Source organism: Aplidium turbinatum, chromosome 5 (assembly GCF_918807975.1).
Source record: "Aplidium turbinatum chromosome 5, kaAplTurb1.1, whole genome shotgun sequence".
Taxonomy (NCBI): Eukaryota; Metazoa; Chordata; class Ascidiacea; order Aplousobranchia; family Polyclinidae; genus Aplidium; species Aplidium turbinatum.
Genome location: NC_137476.1, coordinates 13,599,077 through 13,623,225, shown reverse-complemented (window position 1 = coordinate 13,623,225; position 24,149 = coordinate 13,599,077). Strand labels below are relative to the sequence as shown.

The window sequence follows — 24,149 nt, the reverse complement described above, 5'->3', positions numbered from 1 at the left end:
CTGACATCCAAATGAATGATCTTCTTCGTCGTGTGTAACACAGCCGTAGCCCAGAGCATCACGCACGCTCTTACTCAATCGTTGAACTCAGGTAAATCCAGTATTTTGCTTTTAAGACAAGGCATTCGAGTAGCTGTTGCATCATTTTTCTCTGGTCTTCATTTACAACTTGTGATTCCCAAGAAATACCCCAGTGCCGCATCAAGGTCTTACATCTTCCAATACGAGTTTTTAAGCGGTTGAGGTATCGCCAATACTTCCAGAGTTCACGTTTTCTAGGAGGAAGACCTTCTGTGGGAGAGCTCCATATCGGCTGATGTCAGCCGGCTGCCAGTTCCTCCTGTCACAATTGGACCCGCACATTGGCAGCAACCTCATCTTGACCTAATGGGACAACTCAAGCCAGAAAACCTTTTCTTGACTTCAATCAATCGACTCCAAAAGGATGAAGAGAAGTTAGAGGTTGGTGATTCATTCTGTTACTCAGGTGACATGCTCAGTGCAGGTGGAGGTACAGATGTCAGCTCAATTACTAGAGTGAAAAAATCCTGGGGTAAATTCAGACAACTACTGCCCATAGTCACCCACAAAGATGCCCCCCTTACCAGCAAAAGCAGGGTGTGCTGTAGCTGTGTCAGGAGTGTAATGCTGTTTGCGAGCGAATGCTTGGCCGTGGCAAAAGAGGTACTGGGGAGAATCAAAAGAAATGACAACATAATGATGTCATGGACCTGCAACATCAGAAACCAAGACATCCAGTACAGCAGCTCAAACACACAAATTGCCTGGCTGAGCTTGCCAAAGATTGAGGATATCATTCGAACCAATTGTTTCTGCTTGTTGAAAGGAACAGCAAATGGATAAACCAGTTTTAGGACAAAAAAAGCTGGACGTCCCAGGAGGACGCAGGCTGAAAACATAAACAACCAAAAGAAACGGTGGCAGAGGATCAACCCTGGCTCCTGGATCGTGATGACTGGAGCCTGAGGACATGCTTTGCCAGGCCCAGTTTTATCCAGACATCCGGGAAATGAGACGGTAAAAAAGATGAAGAAGATGATTGAACTGACTCGCGGGAAAATAGATTGGTATGTATCACAAAGAAATGATTAAGGACGTGTTATAAATTGTTTCTCTATCTTATTCGATTATTTTAATAATCGCGTATTGAAATTTTACAATTTTCTGACTAAAATTTTCTGAACAAAATAACTAAATGTATGTTTTTGGGGCCAAGGATTTCAAAACTGCAACCAAAAACACTAAAAAATGCTTTGTGTTTAGTGTAAGTAGTCTTGAACTTAAATTGGTGCACCTAATTTCAAATGCCCCAATTTTCTCATAATTTAACATTTTGTCTGGCAGCTTGCAATAGTTTCATAAATGCCTGATCTCACTCACACAGTTAATTATTTTTAAGGATGTTTTTTACATAATGAGGAATTTCACCTTTAAGATTGCTCTTATATCGATATTCGATATTTTTATATATTTGCGTGTATCACATCACCTTCAAAGTGCCAGCACTTGTGTATGCCTTGAATTGTATTTGATCTTTGATGATTATGATCAGCTTCGATGACAATATATTGTTGTGCAGAACAAGATAAATTGTAATTTATAAATGATAACAGATGATAATGCATTGTAAAAAACTGAAAAAATTATAGCCAACATTGAGAAAATCCCACAGTTATAAGTCTATTAATTATTCATGGAATCAATTCAATGAATCCAAAATGTTATTTCAAAGCTATAAAAAAGATTTTTATTGCCACTTTTCTCGCTCTTAATACAACTATTTTACCTTGCGGTTTGACTTAATTTGATAAAATTTTCTAGAACACTGACTGCTATTTTTAAATAGACTAAATTTTCTCACTTAGTAGGCCTGTGGGCAGAGAAAATTATATTTAGATAGATTAAAGTAAAATGTTAGTTGGAGAAACAAGATTGCAGATATATGATTTTGAAGCTTTGGTGTAAAGTTTACAAGATTGCACACCCTTGGTGTAAGCAATTCTGATGTTTGAAAGAAGTGATGTTTTCTACTTATTTCGTAATCTTCATCCGTTGCCTTGAAAGCTATTGAGTTAGAGTATACAGTATAAAACATGAAGACCGCATGTCCCCTTCATCCCAGGTTTGGTGTATCCAGTCGTATCGTTAATGTAGGTTTTGTCGACAAAAAGAGGTCATAAAAAGAATAAGTACTCTTCACAAAAATTAAATACTTCTTTTGCCGTTGAATTTGTTTTTCTTGTATTTTGGTAAAAGCTTTTGTTTGCTAATTTTTTCTTCTTGTTCTACCCACTCCATGTTCCTTATCATGGCTAGTTGCACAGAAATTCAATGTTGCACTGATTTTAAAATCTTCTTGGTGAAAAGTCTGATTAAGAAATTTTTGTGTTGGCTAACACAGCTATCTGAAAAGTAATATATTGGGTCTAACTGGAATTAGGAGATTTGAGATGAGAAATAAAAACATTCTGTATGTGATGAACAAATCCAGGACCACTGTTTAAATTATCTGAAATGAACGAATGGATGAATAATATATTGCAGTTTAGTCCAACGCCAATCAGCTATATTGCTATAAAGTAAGTTATATTGTAATCACACAGATGGTTGGGCACATATGGAGGCTTTCCTTAAGAGTAGAAAGATACTTGGATTAGCATTTTGCAATAAATGAATCAGTTATCACTTTTGTGTGCATGACCTTCTGGCATATCCATAACAATCATTTAAGATAAATTTTAAGCTGACTTATGGCAATGTTTACATTCAAATTCAATTATTTATTGTACACAGTAAAATGTCCCATGTGGAGGCACCTTGATACAATTATTATTCAAATAGATTCTATAAGGACCTTCTGATGATCCCCCTTTAGAGTGAAACAGGCTGTTGAGGTTTTAGAAATTCGTAACTATATTTGATGTAATTCGCTCTGCTTGGCTTTTTGTTTGGCATTGAGCGCTTTTAGTAGTATTATTAGTATTTATTTTTTAAATTAATATGTTACATTCTCTGCAATTGTTCATTAAAATGAATATAGAACTATACCGAAACAAACGAAAGAAGTCATATAGAGTGTAGATGCTATTACATAACTTATGAATATGTTTCAATATGTTACAGTTTAGAGCTTTTATAATTTTCGTTATTTGATCTTTACCAGACGCTTTTTGGTTCTTCAATTTATCTATAGCGTCGTTAACGTCAGACACCGATAGTGGAGTCTTCAAGTAATGATATTGTCACACAGTAAAACTAAAAATTATCAGATTATCAGGCTAGGATTTCCTATTCTGTTTACATGTTCGTTTAACCTGTACTGTTTAGAAATCACTGATGTATTAAAGCTTAATGCATTACTTTAGCTACGTGACATAAAAACACAAAACAAGCAATTAATTGACCATACCGTGGCAATCAACATCTTGTAATTCACTTGCAACCGGGCCGCAGCATTGTTCTTCGAACAGACCAGATTTTGCACAACGCACAGAAGGACAACCACCAACGTCGACTTCAAACCCAATAGTCCGTTCCTCATTGGAGCAATTCGATGGAAGTCTGACCATTTTAAGAGTAGGGCGACGACGACAAGAGTCTGTAAAAGGAGATATTATTGCTTACATGTAATTTGATGAACATATACTTCTAGATCGGCCTTGTCGTTTGAGTTTGAATCAGGTTCAAGTTTGAAAGTAAATGGGCGAGATTCAGGCCTATTGCTTGATCCTTATGTGAGCTAACTTAGGTTCGCCAATTATATTTTTAGTGCTGGTTCAGGTGGAATAGAGTGTACCTGTGCTTGAAATACAGGACTTGCTTACAATTTCAGCTAAGAAACATTAAACTCACAAGAAAGTCATCACATTTTCTGGTATAAAATGTCAATAATTAAAAGAAAAATATACTGTATACTAGCCATAGAAATGCCAATGTAGTACCATTGTTATCGAGTTCAAATTCATGTAAGCTACAATTTACCATATAGGCTACTGTTTCCTTCGGTCACCTTCCAAAATAGACTGTAGAACAAACAACTACTTCTTACACATTTTCCCAGTTACACATCATAATCTAAGTTCGGTTTAGTCCTCACTAATAAAGGTAGGTCATCAGTAACAAAGTCAAAACTTAAAAATTGTTCAAACTTTGTTTTCTTTATGAATTTATGGCTTATAAAGTAGTTTTGTTTATTACAAAATCCTTATCACCATAAATAGAAACATGATTTCCCTAACCCAGGGCTACTCAACTGGCGGATCGCGGTCCGGTCCGGTCGCGGTCCGAATCCGGACCTCTGGGTTTTGATGGTGGACCTTGAGCTTTTGGAAGAATAACCTCATTGCCACGTTTCAGGGCTTCTTTAAACAGATTTCTACTGGGAGGAAGCAATTTTTACTTTGATTATCCTAGTTGCTGGGGAGTACTTCGACTCCCAGGCTCCCCAACACTTTCTCAGAAAGCCAACTCGAGTTACATTTTATCTAAAAAGTGGTTTGGTACAAATAGTTTAACTTTCGTGGTTGCGTGTGAAATAAATTATAACTTACACCGGACCACTAAAAATATTCAACTAGTCAAACTGGACCTTTGTTAAGATTAGTTCAGTAACCCTGCGGCCTAGCCTTTTGTATACCTTGAGGAAGTCTGCAACCAAGTACACCATCATCATCAGGTATGCAGCGTTGGTTTGCTGGACATTGGTTGGAAGAACAATGGAGCGTGTTTTGGAAGCAAGTACAATGTTGATCACAATTGTTCGTGTAGAAAGAGTCCATGTTCTAAAGCACATAATGAATTAAGTAAAAGTCAACCAAAAATTTCAGAAATTAAAAAAACGTTTTTCTTTTAAATTTCTTTTTTTATTTAATTTTGTACATTTTACCTTGTAGTAAACTCCATTGCTGCTGCATCCACATTGTTCAAATCTAACACAATCACGTCCAGAAAGTACATATCCTTCGTCACATTCACATCCTGCGTCATAAGCAGTGTGTTGTTTTAGTTGAATTCCACAATAAGTTTTTGAGTGACTCATCTGATAATGCTTTAGATTTTTTTAATTTCCCTCTCATACGTATCACAGACCTTTCATATGCACCTAACATTCATAACATCATCTTGTGACGTATGTGAGTAAGCGTAAATATGAAGCTTATTAAAATTTGTTGCAATCGCACAATTGAATACGTAAATTCAAAAATAGGTTCTCCATTTTGTTTTTAAATTTCACTTTTTGTGCTTTTGCGATTCCTTTCAGTCCTTTCTAATAAATGATGCCTAAAAAAAACGACAATTTTTGTCAAACCTCAACATGAAAAATATCCCCCTCAATATTTACATTGATTTAAGCAACGGCTCACTTTAGCAATTGGACAACTTTTCGATAGTTTGTCCGCATAATTTTCACCGAGTGGCATTTTCAGGCATAATACTTGTCTATCAAAATTCCACTACAAAAGTAAATGGCTAAGATAATCAAAACGCATTTATCTTGAAAACACCCTTGTGGGACTTGGGTCCTTCTTGAATTCACGTATTCAATCAAAAAAATGTGAACTAAAAACGCGAACCCAATCACTTACCTTCCACACAAAGCTCTGTGCAAGCTGCTTCTGAATCTCTGTTCACACAAGAAGCTGGACATGCGCTCGTACAACTGCTGAAGTGAGAATTAGGTCCACACTCAAGTCCTAAAGTACAAAAAAAATCATTTCAACTACATAAGATGCTATATGGCATAAGTGCTCGTATCGTGTTTAAAGTAAGCCGAAAATGCTGATCATAAAATAAAGCTTATCAGTTTCTTCTGTTAAATTTTTATAAAACAGTTTAAGTCCTGATAACACTTAAATCTCGTTAAAGATTCCAGAGCTAGCCTATAAGGTTGGAGTAATGTTTGCACAAGGTGTTGTTTTTTATACTTTTGTTCAACTTACTTGCTGAAATAAGAGGTCTCCAATCGCATATCTGAACATCGTTAGATTGACAGTCAGAGGCGTACTTTGCAACATTGGCGTTTCGAACAGTCATATTGCCACCGAAAGCACAAAGGTCAAATACGCAATCCTGAACACACAATTTGTAATAAAAACTTACAATTACGATCGCTTTTGAATGATTGATCAATATGACACAATCTATAACGATTGAATTCACAAACTGGTGAAAAAAGCTAAAAATCCGTGATAGTAATAAAGTCTTGCAGTCTTTCCACTGCTGAGCAACATGTCTTGAATGCCCACTGCCGTCTTGCAGGAGGAAAAGAGAAACGCGTTTCCTTCTTCACTGCGGATGTGCAATTGTGCATGGCGACCGTTTTCTCTTGTAGTAATTCTTTTGTCTTTAATTCGATTTCAACATCTAGCTTGGTATATATTTACTATATATTTTTAGTAATAATAAGTACAGGTTTGTAAAAACAATCTGGCAATTTTGCTTTTATTTGGCAACCCTGCTCTGCTTAATCCAAAAAAATCTAAAGAAGTATTGCAGTTAATCTAAGAAAACTTGACAAAAACAAGAAACCTGCAACACAAAACTCTCAACTGAAGTAACAGGAGTTTAGTTTGCGTTATCCAGAAAAAGCCAATTATTTACCATTTCATTTTGTACATCAACATTCAATCACAGGGCGTCAGTTCAAACCAGGCCAGGGAAGAAACTCACTTAATCCTCTAATAAAAGATACAATACAGTTCTAAACTTACAAAGAAAATTGTTATATTTCGTATTTTGCAGTTGTAAAATCAGAAAGAAATTAACAGCATGTAATGTTTAAGATTCGTTTATAAAACTTCAATTTAAAGCGTTGTCTAAATCAAAGATTTCGAATCTTTTTTCGAAACAAAAAACATTTCCTTTGGCTTCGATGACTTTGATTTCCGTCTAGTTTCGATTAAAATTTCTTAGTAAAGCATTCGTTTTGCTTTAAAATAAGAGCAATTTCACCTTGCTTTGAGACGAAAATATAAATAAGTGGATCAGAATTTCAGAACTTGAAAACATAGCAAAGTTATTGAATCACAAACAGACGAAATCAAGAAACGACACAGCATTTTACACATACATACAAAACTAAACTAAAAGTTGAAAACGATTTCGCCTAAACAAAATGAACCGGCGTTACATTCATTACAAAGTGTGTGCACTAAACCGATATTGTTCCACAAAGGGAACAAAAATGTTTGAGCCGCTTACAGCAGCCTTATGTTAGATTTCTTGGTATATGAAAAAGTTATTATGTGTATCTGTTAAAAATTAGGATAGACTTGAAGCCATTTGGAAACGAGAACTATTTTTATGGACTCAAAAGTTTACCTAACCCCTAAGCTGCAGTTTTCATGAAATTTTCTTTCGTAGAAACTTTCGTATTAACAAGATATTTTTTATAAGTTGGTAAGAAAGACACAACGACTTTTCGACATCGCATAAAATAAATTCAAAATTCCAATAAACAATAAAGGTGTTTAAACAGCACCTAAAATTTTGTTCCCTTTGTGGAACAATGGCAGGAAAAAGGTTATCCTCTGTTAAGCAACGGAGGTTGTGATACGTAATATGGGCAACATAAACCAGATAGTACAAGTAAAGCTAATAATTATAAAGCTAATAATAACTAAAACACAACTTTTAAAGTATGGTAAGATAAAGCTGTGGAATCCGTTTTATAAATGAAAGAAACGTTTTCTACGAGAAGGAGTTTATTTAAACTAGGGATTTCTATGTCTAAAGCAGCCTAAGTCGTGATGCGAAACTACCTTCTCAGAGTAGGCTAGGTTGCTTCATATAAAGAGCTCAGCAGATGTTTTTCTTTTGCCCAAACGTTATTATTGACTATAGTTCAAAAGTAAACCAATGCTTGTTTGGCAAGTGTACATCTATTCCAAAATTGTAAAAATCACAACTTTAATTGATCAACTCATCAATCCAATGTTGTTTGGAAATTTAAGCTGTTCAAAACAATTAGGCTACAGCCTGACACGAACACTATTTTACCAAATAAGCTAAAGTAGAGCAACGCCATCCTATGGGTAGAATTACTAGATGAGTCAAGTTAGTACAGCAATATTAATTAAAATTGCAATTTCTGTAGAAATGGCTATTTCTTTGCAGACTGTTATTTCCACAGAGGAGCGTAGTAGCCTAACAACACCATCGCATTCATAAATTATTTTTTGTTGTATCCAATCTGACACCTGATGGACGAACTGACAAGAGGTAAGAATTAAATTTTTCATTTTTTGTAGATTTTGGAATGAAATTAAACTATTGGTTTGTTTTTTAGCAACATCTATGAGACCCAGCTTCTCTTAGAACCAAAATGGCTTCAGTTGCATTTCTAGGAGATTTTGATGTCCCTGATTAAAGCTTACAAACAATAGTACAAACCTGAAAGGAATTATCAGGGTCAATAACGGTATGACAAGGAGCAAAGCATCCTCCCTGTTCTCTTATAATTTCGCAGTGAACACCGTACATAGCGCGCAGTTGGTCATCGTCTTTACACAGGCTGTTCGATTTCTCGACAGCAGAGCATCTACAATCATAAAACAATTTGCTTCGGTAAAATGTAGGTTTGTGTTTGCAAAACCAGTAGGGTCTTATGTGGTAGCAGTGTGAGACTAATCAAGAAGATACCGTACTATCTTTTGTCACTCGTAGCCTACGTGGTTTTATATCTAGAGTAAGATTGACATTCAAAGGGCCACTCAAATCTACCTAGGGTGTAATTTTTGAAGAAAAGGTGACGGAGAAAAAATAACTGATTACCTCTCAGACAGCCGCTCTACCTGGCCCACATCGGGTAAAGTTCTGGTCAGATCTTTACCCGATGTGGTAAACATTTGAACTAGATAAAGTGGTTGTCTGGGTCTCTTCTTGATTGTGTCTTCGGTTAGTACAATGAGAACCTTAACCCCATCGCAAATGCTTTGACAACCATGAGTAAGATCAAAATGGCTAACAAAAAAACTTTTTTCCACAATACAGTGTAACAAAAACGATCTGTTTCAGTCTAATGCTGCGGTTTCGCGATGGTAACAATGGTTTGTTAAAAGCTTTTGAAACACAATTTTCTGGCCATGTGCCATGGTGAATGGTATTGGAGTTGATACTGTAGAAGAAGGTGATAAGTTTATTTAAGTTGGATGTCACCGCAGTGAGGGTGCAATTGGCTGCAAGAGTTTCCGTAAGTTCACCCCTATCCTGACATTCTTTTCGATAGCGCGGTTACGTGTACAATATGTGTGTGTGTAAGAAATGTTTATTGTAAGTCATGGTACCATGAATCTATTCCAATCGCCTTTCTGACCAGGTGACGATGGAAGAGCTGAGATCTAGGCTTGGCATTCATCAGCGTGAAAAGATATCATAAGATGGAGGATGCTGCGTTGGTACGCACATGTACAACGCATGGAAGAAGTCGCGTCCTTTGACGTCCATGGGAACAATGCGTTTTTAGCGATTGAAATAAAATAATTATAAAATGCATTTAACTGCAGACAGTGCACACCGTTTCGATCTCCCGGTCTCATCAGTGCAGTAGTTACACTGGAATAATGGCCATGGAGATATATAGGTACCCGGTCAATTGGTCGACAGACATTTGGTCGACAGTCATTTGGTCGACAGACATTTGGTCGACAGGACGTTTGGTCGACAGACATTTGGTCGACAAGACATTTGGTCGACAGGACATTTGGTCGACAGACATTTGGTCGACAGGACGTTTGGTCGACAGACATTTGGTCGACAAGACATTTGGTCGACAAGACATTTGGTCGACAGGACATTTGGTCGACAGACATTTGGTCGACAGGACGTTTGGTCGACAGACATTTGGTCGACAGGACATTTGGTCGACAGACATTTGGTCGACAGGACGTTTGGTCGACAGACATTTGGTCGACAGAACATTTGGTCGACAGGACGTTAGGTCGTCAAGACATTTGGTGGAGTGGACAATTGGTCGACAGGACATTTGGTTGACAGAACGAATCATTTTATTGACCATTATATTACCTGGTATGTGTGTTTATTGAAAAGGGGTCTGGTTTGATTTTTAGATGGTCTAAAACGCTTTTTCTGGCATTTTCTGGACGAAAAACAACCATTGTAATCGGCTGGCATTTGCTTGGTTTTGTGCGCAATAAGCACTATACAAAATATTTTTAAAAAGAACTCTGTAATTTACCAAGTATAAGCCGCACTCGTGTATAATACGCACGCCTATTTTAGCCCTAAAATATTTGGAAAAAAGAAGTTTTTGTACATAATACGCATCATGATTTTAATCGAAAGAAAAGGCAGAGAGACTGAGAGAGCCTATAGAGCAGAGGTGACGAACCTGCGGCCCGTCAAATTTTGTGCGGCCTGCAAAACAATTTGACAATCTCAAATGGTCATCTATTTTCGGCAGCACGTATCTATGCGAACGGTTCTTTTTTAAAATGCACTTTACAAAAAGTCGTTGCAGGTCGAGGCTGACAGATGAAAATCTTAATATGCAGTTGAGAGTTGCCACATCGTCTGATCGACCTAATATTGAACGCTTAGTCAAGCAAAAAACTTTCCGAAAATCGCACTAAGCAAAAAAATTCAATGTTATTTTTAAATATTTTATACTTCAATGCTGCATTAGATAGCTTGAGCTGTATGAATCGCATGGAGAATGACGCAACGCTGTCAGGAAAGCGTATTTAACAGCGGCCAATCACGAGGTCATGGAAAACGCGTAAGGCAAAATGCGAAACACAAGGTACAAACTTAAAGGGCAAGTTCTCAAATAAATTAAAAGTTTAAAAGCACGTTTCCAATATTACACTAGACCAGTGGTTCCCAACCTGGGGTTCGCGACCCCCAAGGGGGTCGCAGAGCATTTTATAGGGATCGCGAAGTTGTTGCTCATGCAACAACAAAAGTGAATGTAAGTAGGACGAGGTAGGCTACCGGTCCGCTAGTAGTATGTGCCAGGCTACGTTTACATGACGTTTCATTGCGCCCGAAATGAAAATTTTCCGTTTCGGTTTGTCTGCCAGACTTGTAGTCTGTTTGCATGCGATGACCGAAATGAGATTCGTGGCGGTCTGGATTTCATATCGGTAGTTTCAACAGAAATGAAACCGAAATGAAGCGGTTGCGGGTGATGTAAACACACCGCAATGAGATCCTAGCAACGAGATTAGCCCTAGTGGTAGTAGTTTGTGGTCTGTTTAAGTATTTATTTGTAGTGTAGGAGGAAGAGAGAACTTGAACATTACATCAGTGCAATAGCTTTGTGTTTTTGAAATCATAATGATAGATATTTTCAATTGGGACTGGAATGGTGGTTGTTTAATTTAAGTGAGCAATTAGCAATTGGGAACCAGCAATACAAAGTCACTCTCTCAATTTTACTGGGAAATGTATGATTCATACCCACAGATTTCTATGCTGGCTTTTCAAGTATTACTGCCCTTTGCTACGACGTATCTAAGTGAGAGTGGTTTTTCAGCTCTTCTGCATATGAAAACGAAGGAAAGAAATAGATTGGATGTGGAAGACGACATGAGACTGGCTCTGTCTAGCACGCAACCTCGAATTTCACGGTTAGCTGCGGACCTACAAGGTCATCACATTGATTTGTCAATAAATGCAAGAAAAACATTTTTAAAGCTGCCGTTTGTTGTATTATTTGTTAATAGTATACTTGTATTAAGGAAAGAATATAAGTGGGGGTCGCGGTATCTACGAACATTTTTAAAGGGGTCACCAAGACAAAAAGGTTGGGAACCACTGCACTAGACGGGTGATAATTATTTTAATTAATTTCTATCACCCGTCTGTGCAACGCATCTGTCTGAGTAAACAATTCAGCGTTGATGTTTGATCAACGCTGGACAGACGCAAACAAAAGAGGTTCGTCTGATAACTGAAGTAACCGAAATTCTTTGAAGTTAATTGCGTTTATTACATCATAATAACACTACCATTTGATGCGTTGATTGTTACTTCAGGTTGAAAAGTATAATAAAAACTCAAGCAGAAAATCTGCCATTTCTTCTTTGATTCAACATCTGGCCACGTGGAATCACGGTATATGATTCAGTATTCAGCTGGGATTCGGCATATTAACAAGTTCAACCTTTAAATAGTGTCTGAAATGGAATTCGCTACAAGCATAAGAGGTGGGCGAAAGCTAATTTTCGATGGTTTTGTGTATTCGATTGACAGAATACGTGATGAGAAAGTGTACTGGAAGTGCGAGGAGCGAAAAATATGTTCCGGCAGGACGACGACAGTTGGCTACGTAATCTGCAATGGACCATCTCAACATACACATGCAGGCGATCCTAGCCGTGTCGCCGCTCTAACAACGATTACTGCCATAAAAGAACGAGCCGTGAACTCCGAAGAAGCCACCAGTACGTTAGTGCAGAACTGTACAGAGAACTTTCCGCTTGCCGCTGCAGGTTCTCTACCGAATAAAGAAGCATTAGCGCGGATGGTGAGACGGAAACGAAAGGCCCCAGACGGAGACGATGTTCCATACGAGTTATCCAAAACAACCAGAGGAGATGATTTTTTGGCACTTCACGACGAGGATCTGGACTTGTACATTTTTACAACTCATCGGAATTTGGACCTTCTGGAGAGAAATACGCATTGGTTCTGCGACGGTACTTTTGACAGTGCGCCAAACAATTACCAATTGTACACCATTCATGCTCTAATAGTTGGTTCGCGGACTGTGCCTCTCGTGTATTGTATTTGTCGGAATAAGGACCGTGATACATATCGCCGCATTTTCGATTACTTGAAAAATCGAAGGGCCACTTTAGCACCCATATCAGTCCTTTTAGATTTTGAAGTGGCTGCCTGCCAGGCATTGAGAACCGCGTTTCCAACCGCGGACATTCAAGGATGTTTGTTTCATTTTGGACAGTGTCTTTGGCGTAAGATTCAAGGTCTAGGTCTCAAAGCCTGGTACGTGGAAGACCCGAGTCATTCATTTACAATTAAAATGTTTCAGTCTCTGGCATTTGTGGCACCGGCCGATGTAGTTGTCGCTTTCGAAGCAATGATAAATTCGCTGGACGACGATTCTGATGCAGTGCTGGAAGAGTTTCTGGTCTACTTTGAGACTACTTGGATCGGCATCATGCAACGGGGACGGCGACGAAGTCCGTTGTTCGAACATACCCTCTGGAATGTCAACGAGAGAGTAGTGGACGATCTTCCGCGAACGAACAACTCCATCGAGGGGTGGCACCATGCTTTTGCAAAGCGCGTAGGAGTCACCCATCCGACAATTCGACGCTTAGTAGTCAAAATCATTAAAGAACAGGACCAGAATGAACTCCTACTAGAGCAACTAGTAGCCGGTATCCGCCCTGTTCCCATGAATAAACGTTACAAGATCGTTAACGACCGACTGAAAAACATTGTTGCTAACATTGATGTGTATAATGACCATGTTGCTTACTTACGTGCTGTCGCGCACAACTTGTGATTATGTATAAGTAGAAGGTATTAATGTATCGTATTGTCTTATGTATAACTAGAAGGTATTAATGTATCGTATTGTCTTCGTTCATTACAAAATCTTCACTCGTTCATTACAAAATGTTCATTCGTTCATTACAAAATGTTCATCGTTCATTACAAAATGTTCACTCGTTCATTACAAAATGTTCATTCGTTCATTACAAAATGTTCATTCGTTCATTACAAAATGTTCATTCGTTTTGTTCAACGTCGACCAAATGTCTGTCGACCAAATGTCCTGTCGACCAAATGTCTTGTCGACCAAATGTCTTGTCGACCAAATGTCCTGTCGACCAAATGTCTTGTCGACCAAATGTCATGTCGACCAAATGTCTGTCGACCGAATGTCTGTCGACCAAACGTCCTGTCGACCAAATGTCTGTCGACCAAATGACTGTCGACCAAATGTCTTTCGACCAATCGACCGGCCACCGATATATATACCTCCATGTGACATTTTCCCATTTGTGGTACCTTATCAGTAACCAAAAATGGTACTACTGCCAACCTTGCCAAAGTGCTCAAACTGCAAGCAGTGAGCTTTGCGCAATGCATAGCAAGGTGCTCAATTGGCGTAAACCAAGAGCGTCAATAACTGCAGACAGTGCACACCGTTTCGACCTCCCGGTCTTATCAGTGCAGCAGTTAGTGTTAAACTGTTTTATTTGCATCAACAGCGCACGGGTACAAATAATTGACACGGCGAGAGAGCACAAACAAACATAGCCAGGTCGAAGACTTTCAGAAACCGGCCTGCCACACCCCGCGGCGGCGGGACTGGAATAATGGCCATGGAGATATATATATACCTCCATGTGACATTTTCCCATTTGTGGTACCTTATCAGTAACCAAAAATGGTACTACTGCCAACCTTGCCAAAGTGCTCAAACTGCAAGCAGTGAGCTTTGCGCATTTACATATTTTTGGGCTATAAATACAAAATTATTAAGTTAAGAGCGTATGTTTCTAGCTAGACTTATTAAGAATCTAAAAATGAGTAAAATTTAAAAAAAAAGTCTTAACAATATACTATGTAGTGCCGCTACAAGTTTATAGTTAAAATTTAGCGATAACTTTAAATAACTTTCGTCATGGTTATGTGTATCTTGTTGTTTGTGTTGCATCACTGCTTTTCTTAAATTTATATTGCATTGTAATTTTCTGTGTTGCTTAATGTACTTAAACTAATAAAAAAATATTTACAGTTAACTCTTTGCTATATTCTGCATCACGCATTTCTAAAACTGAACTGCAGAGTTGATTGATCAGTGATTCCTGTTTTGGTCGCATCGGTCCACCGCTCAGCAAGATGGTTTGCCTCCAAATGTGGAAACCAAGCCAGACGTGTATGCACAACTGAGCGACATGCGTGCAGAGCTGGCAAAGGCTACAGACCGCACAGAGGCGTTGCTGTCTCTAGTGTAGAGTCAACTCAGCAATAAGGCTAATTCTAATGTTGAAGGTAAAACTGAACCGTCATGGTCATCTGGGGCAGCCAACCAGTTCGACCAGGATGGGACTTCTGGCAGTAGTGGTACTAGCAGGGAGCAATATCAAGTTATAGATGCGCTCTCGGGTCACGACCTCTCTCCAAGTCTGAAAAGCGAGGTTCAGTTTCATGGCAAAACCACAGTGCCGCCTGACTTTCGCGGTGAACCACAATTGACGCGCGGTTATGCAACTGGTTATGAATTCTCGAGAAGAGTAAGTGTGCCACCTGGCTTCCAGTCCAGGTCTGATTTGCCCAATATTTGGTCTGATAATCAGGGTCACATGCCCAGGGATTGGACTCCTAGACAGACTCGTTATTTACGCTCCGCACCCCAACCCAGTCGGCCTTATATGGCGCCTACATCACCGGCTGTGCAGCTTCCCCAGCTGCAGCTGAGGAAATTTAGTGGGGACATTGGGCGGTATCCATCCTTTGTCCAAGAGTTCAAGGCATTCGTTGAAGGCAGCTGCTATGATAGTCATAGACGGCTATTATACCTGCATATGTATGTCATCGGAGAGCCAGCCAGGTTGATCCAAAATTGTAATGTCTACCCAGACAAGGGGAAGGATACTATACAGCATGGGAGCTTTTAAATAATCGTTATGGTAACAACCTCAGGATACGGGTGAAAGTTAAGGAAGAACTGATAAAGGGTCCCAAAATCTGTTCATCAGACTCAGAGCGACTTAATGACATGGCTCTCCGGATGAACAATTGCAAATGTCTTTTTGAAGCAGGTGGCAACTTGGGAGAACTTAACGGTTCTGAAATATTAAGCCTCCTGTTAGCTCGCTTACCCCTAAAGCTTCAAGAAAGGTTTGCTTAGTTGGCATTTCACAAACCGCGTGTAGGGGAGCAGGCCACCTTTGTAGATCTTTTGGGGTTAGTTAACAATGCAGCTCGCTATGCTGAAATGGAGTGGGCTCAACAGGTATTTAAGGCACAGGCAAGTAATGACTTCCATTTAAAAACACACCAGAAAGAACACAATTGGATGGACAGGATATTGGCAGTCTCCAACAACATGACGGGGAATGTTAAAACTTCTGCAAAAAAAGAATGTCCTGTTTGCTGTGAGGAACCCCCATCTGGTGTTGCAATAGTTTCCTAGAGACATCCATATGCGACCACCGCAATTTGGTGCGTGAGTGGGGACTTTGTTTCAACTGCTTAAAATGGGGTCACCTTGCATCTAAATGCAATTTTAGGAAGCATTGCCAGAAATGCCATCAAAGACACAACACTCTACTTCATTACGACGGCGAGCAAACAACTGCACCTAACAAGTCCCTCTTTGCATCGACGCCGATAGAAGTACCTACCCACCCCGTCTTGAGCATTGTACCAGTGAAGGTTTGGGGGGGTGACCAGGAACAAGCTATTTGCACCTATGCTCTTATGGATACCGGCTCCACCACAAGTATTTGCACTCAACGCTTGGTGAAAAGATTGAGGTTAAAAGAATCCATTGGAGGTGCAACTCTCCAAGGCATTGGTAACTCGGCTACCTGCCATTCTAAAGTCACATCCAGGAAATGGCAGAAGATGAAGTCTTTACAATTCCTTCGGTGATGGTACTGCAAAAACTACCTAAACTGTCAGACAATATCCCCTCTAATAGGATTGCAGGAGAGTACAATCACTTAAGGGACATTCAATTTCCTAAACTGCCTTCACAACAAGTGGACTTACTGATAGGCATGGACGCCCATGAGGTCTTCCGTATTAAAGAGCAGCGCTGTGGTAAGGCTGGTTAACCATTTGGGTGGCATAGGCTGCAGCAATTGGATGGACATTGTTTGGAGCCAAATTTAAAGAAAATGTCAACTCGGATAGTGGACAGTGGTGGCACTGGCATCAGCCTTACGGCAGTGAAAACCTCGGAGGGCTCCATGAACTAGTGCTACAGTTCTTGGAAGAAGACTTTAAGGGTGCTGAAGAGGTCCAACAGGTGTCCATCTCCAGAGAAGATCAAAGGGCCTTATCAATTATGGAAGACTCTGTTAAAAAGTTGGTGGCCATTATCAAATGAGACTCCCCTGGAGAGATGAAAAAGTACCCATCCCAAATAACCGCATTGTGGCAGAGCGGCACCTTCAGTCTCTTAAATACAAACTTGTTTGTAACGAGGAGGTAAGGGGCTTATATGCTCAAAAAATTAATGAGTACATAGTGAACGAATATGCCAGTCAGGTGACTAATCCCACTCCTTCAGATCGTACATGGTACCTCCTTCACCACGCTACAGGGCCGAAATTTCGAGTGTTTTTTTATTGTGCTGCTAAATAAGGGAGTTTCCCTTAACAGCACACTGCTGCAGGGTCCAGACCTCTGCAACAATTTAATCGGTGTACTTCTTAGATTTCGTCAGGATCCAATCGCATTCATTGCAGACATCCGCAGTATGTTCCACCAGGTGCGAGTGGACCCTGCAGACAGAGATGCTCTCCGCTTTCTTTGGTGGCCTGATGGTGACCTGGGTAAGACGCCGGCGGAATATCGCATGAACGCATTTCCCTTTGGTGCAACATGTTCGCCAAGTTGCACATCTTACGCACTCCGGCTAACAGCAAAGGATAATGCCACCGGTGCATGCAAAGAGGTAAGGGACACAGTAGGTAACAGCTTTTATGTTGATGACCTCTTAAAATCATGTGGTAGCGCAGATGAAGCTACCAAATTAATAAGTGAGTTTCTTCCATTGCTGCACAGTGGTGGGTTCCATCTGACTAAGTTTGTCGCGAATTACCCAGATGTTCTGAGTTGTGTTTCAGACGATGACATCGCCAAGTCTGGACCGGATGTTTCACTACATGACGAGACAGTTGAGAAGGCATTGGGTGTTTTCTGGAGCACCTCGGCAGATTGTCTCCAAGTCCAAGTTGAAGAAGAAGCCGATGAACAGGCGAGGACTTCTTTCCAAAATCAATCAGGTGTATGATGTCTTAGGCATAGTTTAACCGTTTGTTTTGCCCATAAGGAAGCTCTTACAGGAATCGTGTCGAGATGGGAGCGGCTGGGATGACATCATTTCAGAGACTGCACGCCAACAGTGGCAAACTTGGTTGCGTGGACTACCACAACTGCGTAACGTGTCTATACAACGCAGCTTTAAATTGGCAGACAAGGTTTGCGTTAGCATCGAGTTGCATGTTTTTTTCTGATGCGAGCACCGTGGGGTATGGTGTGGCCAGTTACATTCGTATTGTGTATGCTGATAATTCGGTAAGTTGTGTCTTTTGTAAGGGAAAATCACGAGTAGCACCTTCTAAACCTGTGACTGTAGGCCTACCCCAACTCGAGTTGACTGCAGCCACTATGGCCGTGAAATTAAGTACGTTTATGTAGTTGAATGAGTTTCGCTTTTAGCAGCATGATCGTTGCTTACTTCACAGTGTAGATTCAAACGATCTGTTATAGCCTGATGCTGCGGGTTCTTTTTGGCAATATCAAATTACACTAGCTTTCGGAACACAGTTCCCTAGTCATGTGCTATGACGAATGGTGTTGAAGTCAGTGAGTGGTTTTTTAAAGTGGCTCTTTGGTTTAGCTTGAGGCTGCCGGCAGTTGAGTTTCTGTGCTGTTAGGCGTTATTGCTGTGAGGTTTTGTTGGATCAGTTGATTAGTAGATTAGTTGACGTAGTTCTTCCCTTTCGGCGCGGTTGTTGATTTTAGGATTTTGTTTGCTAATGAATATGGCCTCTTTGAAACGTAATTGTACCGCGTCATTTTCTCGTCCAATAATTCTAAATTCAATGTCTGCTTGGCATTGTTGTTGGTGATCAAATACCGAACTTTTATCCGAGCTGAGATGTTCTTTGAGGCGGGAATGGAGTGGGCGGATTGTGCTGCCTATGTAGCTTTCCTTGCATTTTTTACATATAATCTTATAGACACAGTTCTTGGTGTTGCACATGTTGTCGTTCCGTAGTTGGCAGTTTTGCATCCGGCAGGGTTCGGGTTTTTGTGGTTTTTTAAGTGCGTTTCGGAGGGTTCGGGAGCGCCGAAAGAGGCGGACTGGTAAGTCCAGGTCTTTGAAGATTTTCTTTATTTTACGGTCCGCGTTGTCGCTCATATAAGGAAATTCGAAATGTATTGGGTTGTATGATGTCTGAGGGGAGGGTTGTTTGCTTTGTCGGTGTCGTCGTCGTCTGGGTGGTTGTTTAAGGAAGTCTTTGGGGTATCCGTTTTTCCTGATTGTCTTTTCGAATTCAGTCAGATGTGGTGCTGCTTTATTGGGTGAAGAACATCTGGCATTGACGGCCTACCAATGGGAAACGCCGTATCTGGAGTCCTCGCCATCCTCTTCATGGACACCCTTGAAAAGCAAACATTGCGGAACCTGACAAACCTCACCCTCTACAGACGATACGTTGACGACACATTCTTGCTGACAGTCAACAATAAGGAAGCCTTAGCTATCCAAAGTGCTCTCAACCAAGCGCACCCAGCCATCAAGTTTGAAATAGAATTACCAACAGCAGACAACACCATCTCACTACTGGACTTCACCATAAAAATCGACAAAGACGGCACAGTCCACCACGAGTTCTACCAGAAAAAAGCAAAGGCAAAACTACTCCCACACTTAGACTCGGCCCTACCCACAAGCACTAAGAAGACCATACTCTTAAACGAAATACAGAGAAGAAGGGATAGATGTTCTTCACCCAATAAAGCAGCACCACACCTGACTGAATTCGAAAAGACAATCAGGAAAAACGGATACCCCAAAGACTTCCTTAAACAACCACCCAGACGACGACGACACCGACAAAGCAAACAACCCTCCCCTCAGACATCATACAACCCAATACATTTCGAATTTCCTTATATGAGCGACAACGCGGACCGTAAAATAAAGAAAATCTTCAAAGACCTGGACTTACCAGTCCGCCTCTTTCGGCGCTCCCGAACCCTCCGAAACGCACTTAAAAAACCACAAAAACCCGAACCCTGCCGGATGCAAAACTGCCAACTACGGAACGACAACATGTGCAACACCAAGAACTGTGTCTATAAGATTATATGTAAAAAATGCAAGGAAAGCTACATAGGCAGCACGATCCGCCCACTCCATTCCCGCCTCAAAGAACATCTCAGCTCGGATAAAAGTTCGGTATTTGATCACCAACAACAATGCCAAGCAGACTTTGAATTTAAAATTATTGGAAGAGAAAATGACGCGGTACAATTACGTTTCAAAGAGGCCATATTCATTAGCAAACAAAATCCTAAAATCAACAACCGCGCCGAAAGGGAAGAACTACGTCACCTAATCTACTAATCAACTGATTCAACAAAACCTCACAGCAATAACGCCTAACAGCACAGAAACTCAACAGCCGGCAGCCTCAAGCTAACCAGAGGTGACGAACCTGCGGCCCGCGGCCCGCATCTCTCATGCATTAAAGACTATAGACATCTCAAAGCTGTCAGATGTCACTAAGTATTTAAACGACTTAAATGTACAACTTCAAGGGCCAGATCAACTGTTGCATTCGATGTTTTTCAAGATCACATCTTTCATGTCAATGCCGAGCCTTTGGGGAAATCAGTTGAAAGAAACAGTTGCACGCATTTTCCCACATTGAAAAAACACAATCCACAACTTCATGTACTCAATACGCTTTGGAATGTTCAAGTCTTTTGGAAAGTTTTAATGTTAGATTTCAGGATATCAAAAGCAAAGAACTGGAGCTTGATGTCTTTTCTATCCTCTTCAATGTTACACCTGCTTCTGCACCTTATGAGCTCCAACTCGAACTCATAAAACTACAGAGTGATGATGACACGCTAAAAGCAATGTATGTGAACAAGCCGTTGCTTGAATTTTATCGTGTATGTTTATCAAAGAAAGAGTTTCCAAACTTGAGAGCTCAGGCTCTCAAATAATCATCTGTTTTCGGCAGGACGTACCTATGCGAACAGTTCTTTTCTAAAATGCACTTTGCAAAAAATCGTTACAGGTCGAGGCTGACAGATGAAAATCTTAGTATGCAGTTGAGAGTTGCCACATCGTCTGTTCGACGTAATATTGAATGCTTAGTCAAGAAAAAACTTTCCAAAAATCCCACTAAGCAAAAAAATTCAATGCTTCAATGTTATTTTTTAATATTGTATGCTTCAATGCTGTATTAGATAGCTTCATCTGTATGATTCGCATGGGCTTTTGTTTGTTGTTTGAAAAAGAAATTTCATTGATTGATTTGTTGTTTCGGAGCATAGTGGTTGAAACTTTTAGTCAACTCGAGCAAAAAGGATAGAGCCAAAAAAAGAAGAAATCATACTCATATGAAAGCAGACGCTTCGAAAATTAAACTGTATTCATTATCAGTGCAAGTAGGCTATTTTTGCTCAAGTTGATTTGTTTTTTTACTGTTGTATGTTTCGATTCTGCGTAAAATAATTTCAACTGTGTGGGTTTTATTACTTTCATCTGCCGTTTCTTACTTTTCATGAATAATATCTTGAGTCGCTTCTAAAAGATATCATAGTAGTCTAGTAGGTTACGATTAAAAAGTTGTGTGGCCCGATAGCTCATGTGTAATTGACAAAGTGGCCCGCGACCGCAAAAAGGTTCGTCACCCCTGAGCTAAACCAAAGAGCCACTTTAAAAAACCACTCACTGACTTCAACACCATTCGTCATAGCACATGACTAGGGAACTGTGTTCCGAAAGCTAGTGTAATTTGATATTGCCAAAAAGAACCCGCAGCATCAGGCTATAACAGATCGTTTGAATCAACACTGTGAAGTAAGTACGTTTATTTGCAACATGCTTGAATTTGACTTTAACAACGTGTATTTTTGGACTGACGCTACCATTGTGCTCCAGTACATCCAGAATTGTGCCTCTCGCTTTCATGCGTTTGTAACTAATCGGCTTCAGGTCATTCATAACTACTCCACACCTGAACAATGGCGTTATGTTCCCACCAGTGTCAATCCGGCTGACATTGCCTCTCGTGGGTTAATGCCTAATCGGGTCGACACTGCTGGACTTTGGTTTAATGGTCCTGAATTTTTAAGTGAATGTGTAAGCAATTGGCCGCAGCAGCCAGACGTGATCACAGTGCCATTGAATGATGATGATGAAATGAAGAACGTTTGCATGGCTACTACCGCAGCTGCGGAAGACAATTTGCTGAAACTGCTCCTGACGCGTCACTCGAAGTACTGCAAAATCCAAAGATCAGTGGCATGGCTAAAGAGATTCAAAGCGTATATCTTGTGGAAACATTCCAGTTCACCACAGCCGAGGGTTGGTCCACTTACAGGCGCGGAGATGTTAGAAGCCACCACCGACCTCGTCAAACTTACACAGTGGGATGATTTCCCTGAAGCAATGACAAGATTACAATCTCTACCCAACAATGAACTTTTACCTGATAGGGAGTTGTGCAACAATCTAGCACTCAAGCCACTACGGAAGCTTAGTCCCATTCTGTTGGACGGTGTATTACGAGTAGGTGGACGGCTGAGGAATGTGGATCTACCTTTAAACATCAAGCATCTCATGATTCTCCCGCCCAACAATCCGTTAACACAAATGTTAATTTGTAACCGGCATGAAGAGTCCGGACATAGTGGAACTTCGCATGTTTTGAACTCTATGATGTCACCCTTCTAAATCATTCGTGGTTGTGCGGCCGTACAAAAGGTTCTAAACTCTTGCCTTCGTTGTTGGGTGTGGAACACTCGCGTTGGGACGCAACGTATGGGCGATCTCCCAGAATCAAGAACGGAAGCCGGAAAGAAACCCTGTCACTCCACTGGCGTCGATTTGATGGGCCCATTGCTTATTAAGCAGGGAAGGAGTACCGTCAAAAGGTACGTCGTTCTGTTTACTAGCATGGCGTCACGTGCCGTCCATTTAGAAGTCGCCGAATCGCTGGAAGCAGCTACATTTATTCAAGCATTTCAAAGGTTCATTTGTCGGCTTGGCAAACCAGAGGTTGTTTTCAGTGACAACGCCACCAACTTTAAAGGCGCCGAGCGTGAGCTGAACGACGGCGTGAAGTCTTGGAAGAGTGCTAAGTTCCAACATGCAATGACTCAATGCGAGATCGAGTGGAAATATAATCCCCCAGCCTGTTCACACTCAGGTGGTGTCTGGGAATGTTTAATCAGATCGGTTAGAAAGCACATGCGCCTCATGGTAGGGGAAACCAGCTTAGATGATTTCGAGCTGTCAACTTTGATCAGCGAAATAGAGCGAATCTTGAATGACCGCCCCATTACTGATGTTTCAACAGATCCAAAAGACTTCATGGCTTTAACGCCAAGTATGTTGCTTACCGGGACGCTGGAAACGGTCTTGCCGAGTGAAGTGTCGACGAAGAGAGATCTGTATCGACGATCCTGGCGCAAAACCCAAGCTGTTGCGGACAAATTTTGGAGTCGCTGGCTGACCGATTATTTGCCAATGCTCCAGCCTAGAAACAAGTGGTATGGGACTTCTCCAAACCTGGAGATTGGTGACCTGGTGTTAATAGCGGACGATAATGTCAAACGCGGCTGTTGGCCCAAGGCTATAGTTAGAGAATGCTACGCTGATTCAGATGGCCTGGTACGTCGGGTGCGCGTCCAAACTGCGGACAATGTATTGATTAGAGACGTGAGGAAAATCTGTTTGCTGGAAGGACATTTGGGCACTCAGCTCTCTGTGACATGAACTGTTTCTGCTGCGGCTTCGCTGATCGATAATTTTGTTTGTTATATGTATTAAGTTAGGCATTGCTATGTTTCACTAGATGGGCTTAACCTGTCTTGGATTGCACTGCCAATTACTAGTTTTGGTAGCACTGCTAATAGTGATACACGATTGCTATCTTTAGGTTTAGTCTGTTAATTTTATTTTCTTGACTGCTCTATGAATTTGATATCATTTTTGTTTTTAGTGTCTGTAACCGATGATCTAACTTTGGCGCTATAGGGCGTACTGGATAATCTTGTCACAATTTTGTGTTGCATTTATTATCCTTATTGTGTGTTGTAATAGATCAATGTGTTCAACCTTAGTTACAATGCTGTTTTCGGTTAGGTTACAATAACTACCTGCATGCTTGTGATTATTCGTTGTTAGTTACTTTCGTACGTTA

At 40.5% G+C, this 24,149-nt stretch overlaps 1 protein-coding gene across 2 annotated transcripts in view; it reads right to left on the bottom strand.

Annotated features, from left to right (window-relative positions):
* The window catches only part of LOC145769963 (uncharacterized), a 91,025-nt gene that overhangs the window by 21,666 nt on the left and 45,210 nt on the right, over positions 1 to 24,149 (bottom strand). For both annotated transcript variants that reach the window (XM_082581528.1, XM_082581529.1), the window contains 6 exons: positions 8,413 to 8,560; positions 5,961 to 6,090; positions 5,607 to 5,714; positions 4,907 to 4,998; positions 4,658 to 4,802; positions 3,431 to 3,619 (listed from right to left, as the gene is read on the bottom strand). In XM_082581528.1, coding sequence (XP_082437654.1) covers positions 3,431 to 3,619; positions 4,658 to 4,802; positions 4,907 to 4,998; positions 5,607 to 5,714; positions 5,961 to 6,090; positions 8,413 to 8,560 — 812 coding nt within the window. The remainder of the gene's footprint in view (positions 1 to 3,430; positions 3,620 to 4,657; positions 4,803 to 4,906; positions 4,999 to 5,606; positions 5,715 to 5,960; positions 6,091 to 8,412; positions 8,561 to 24,149) is intronic.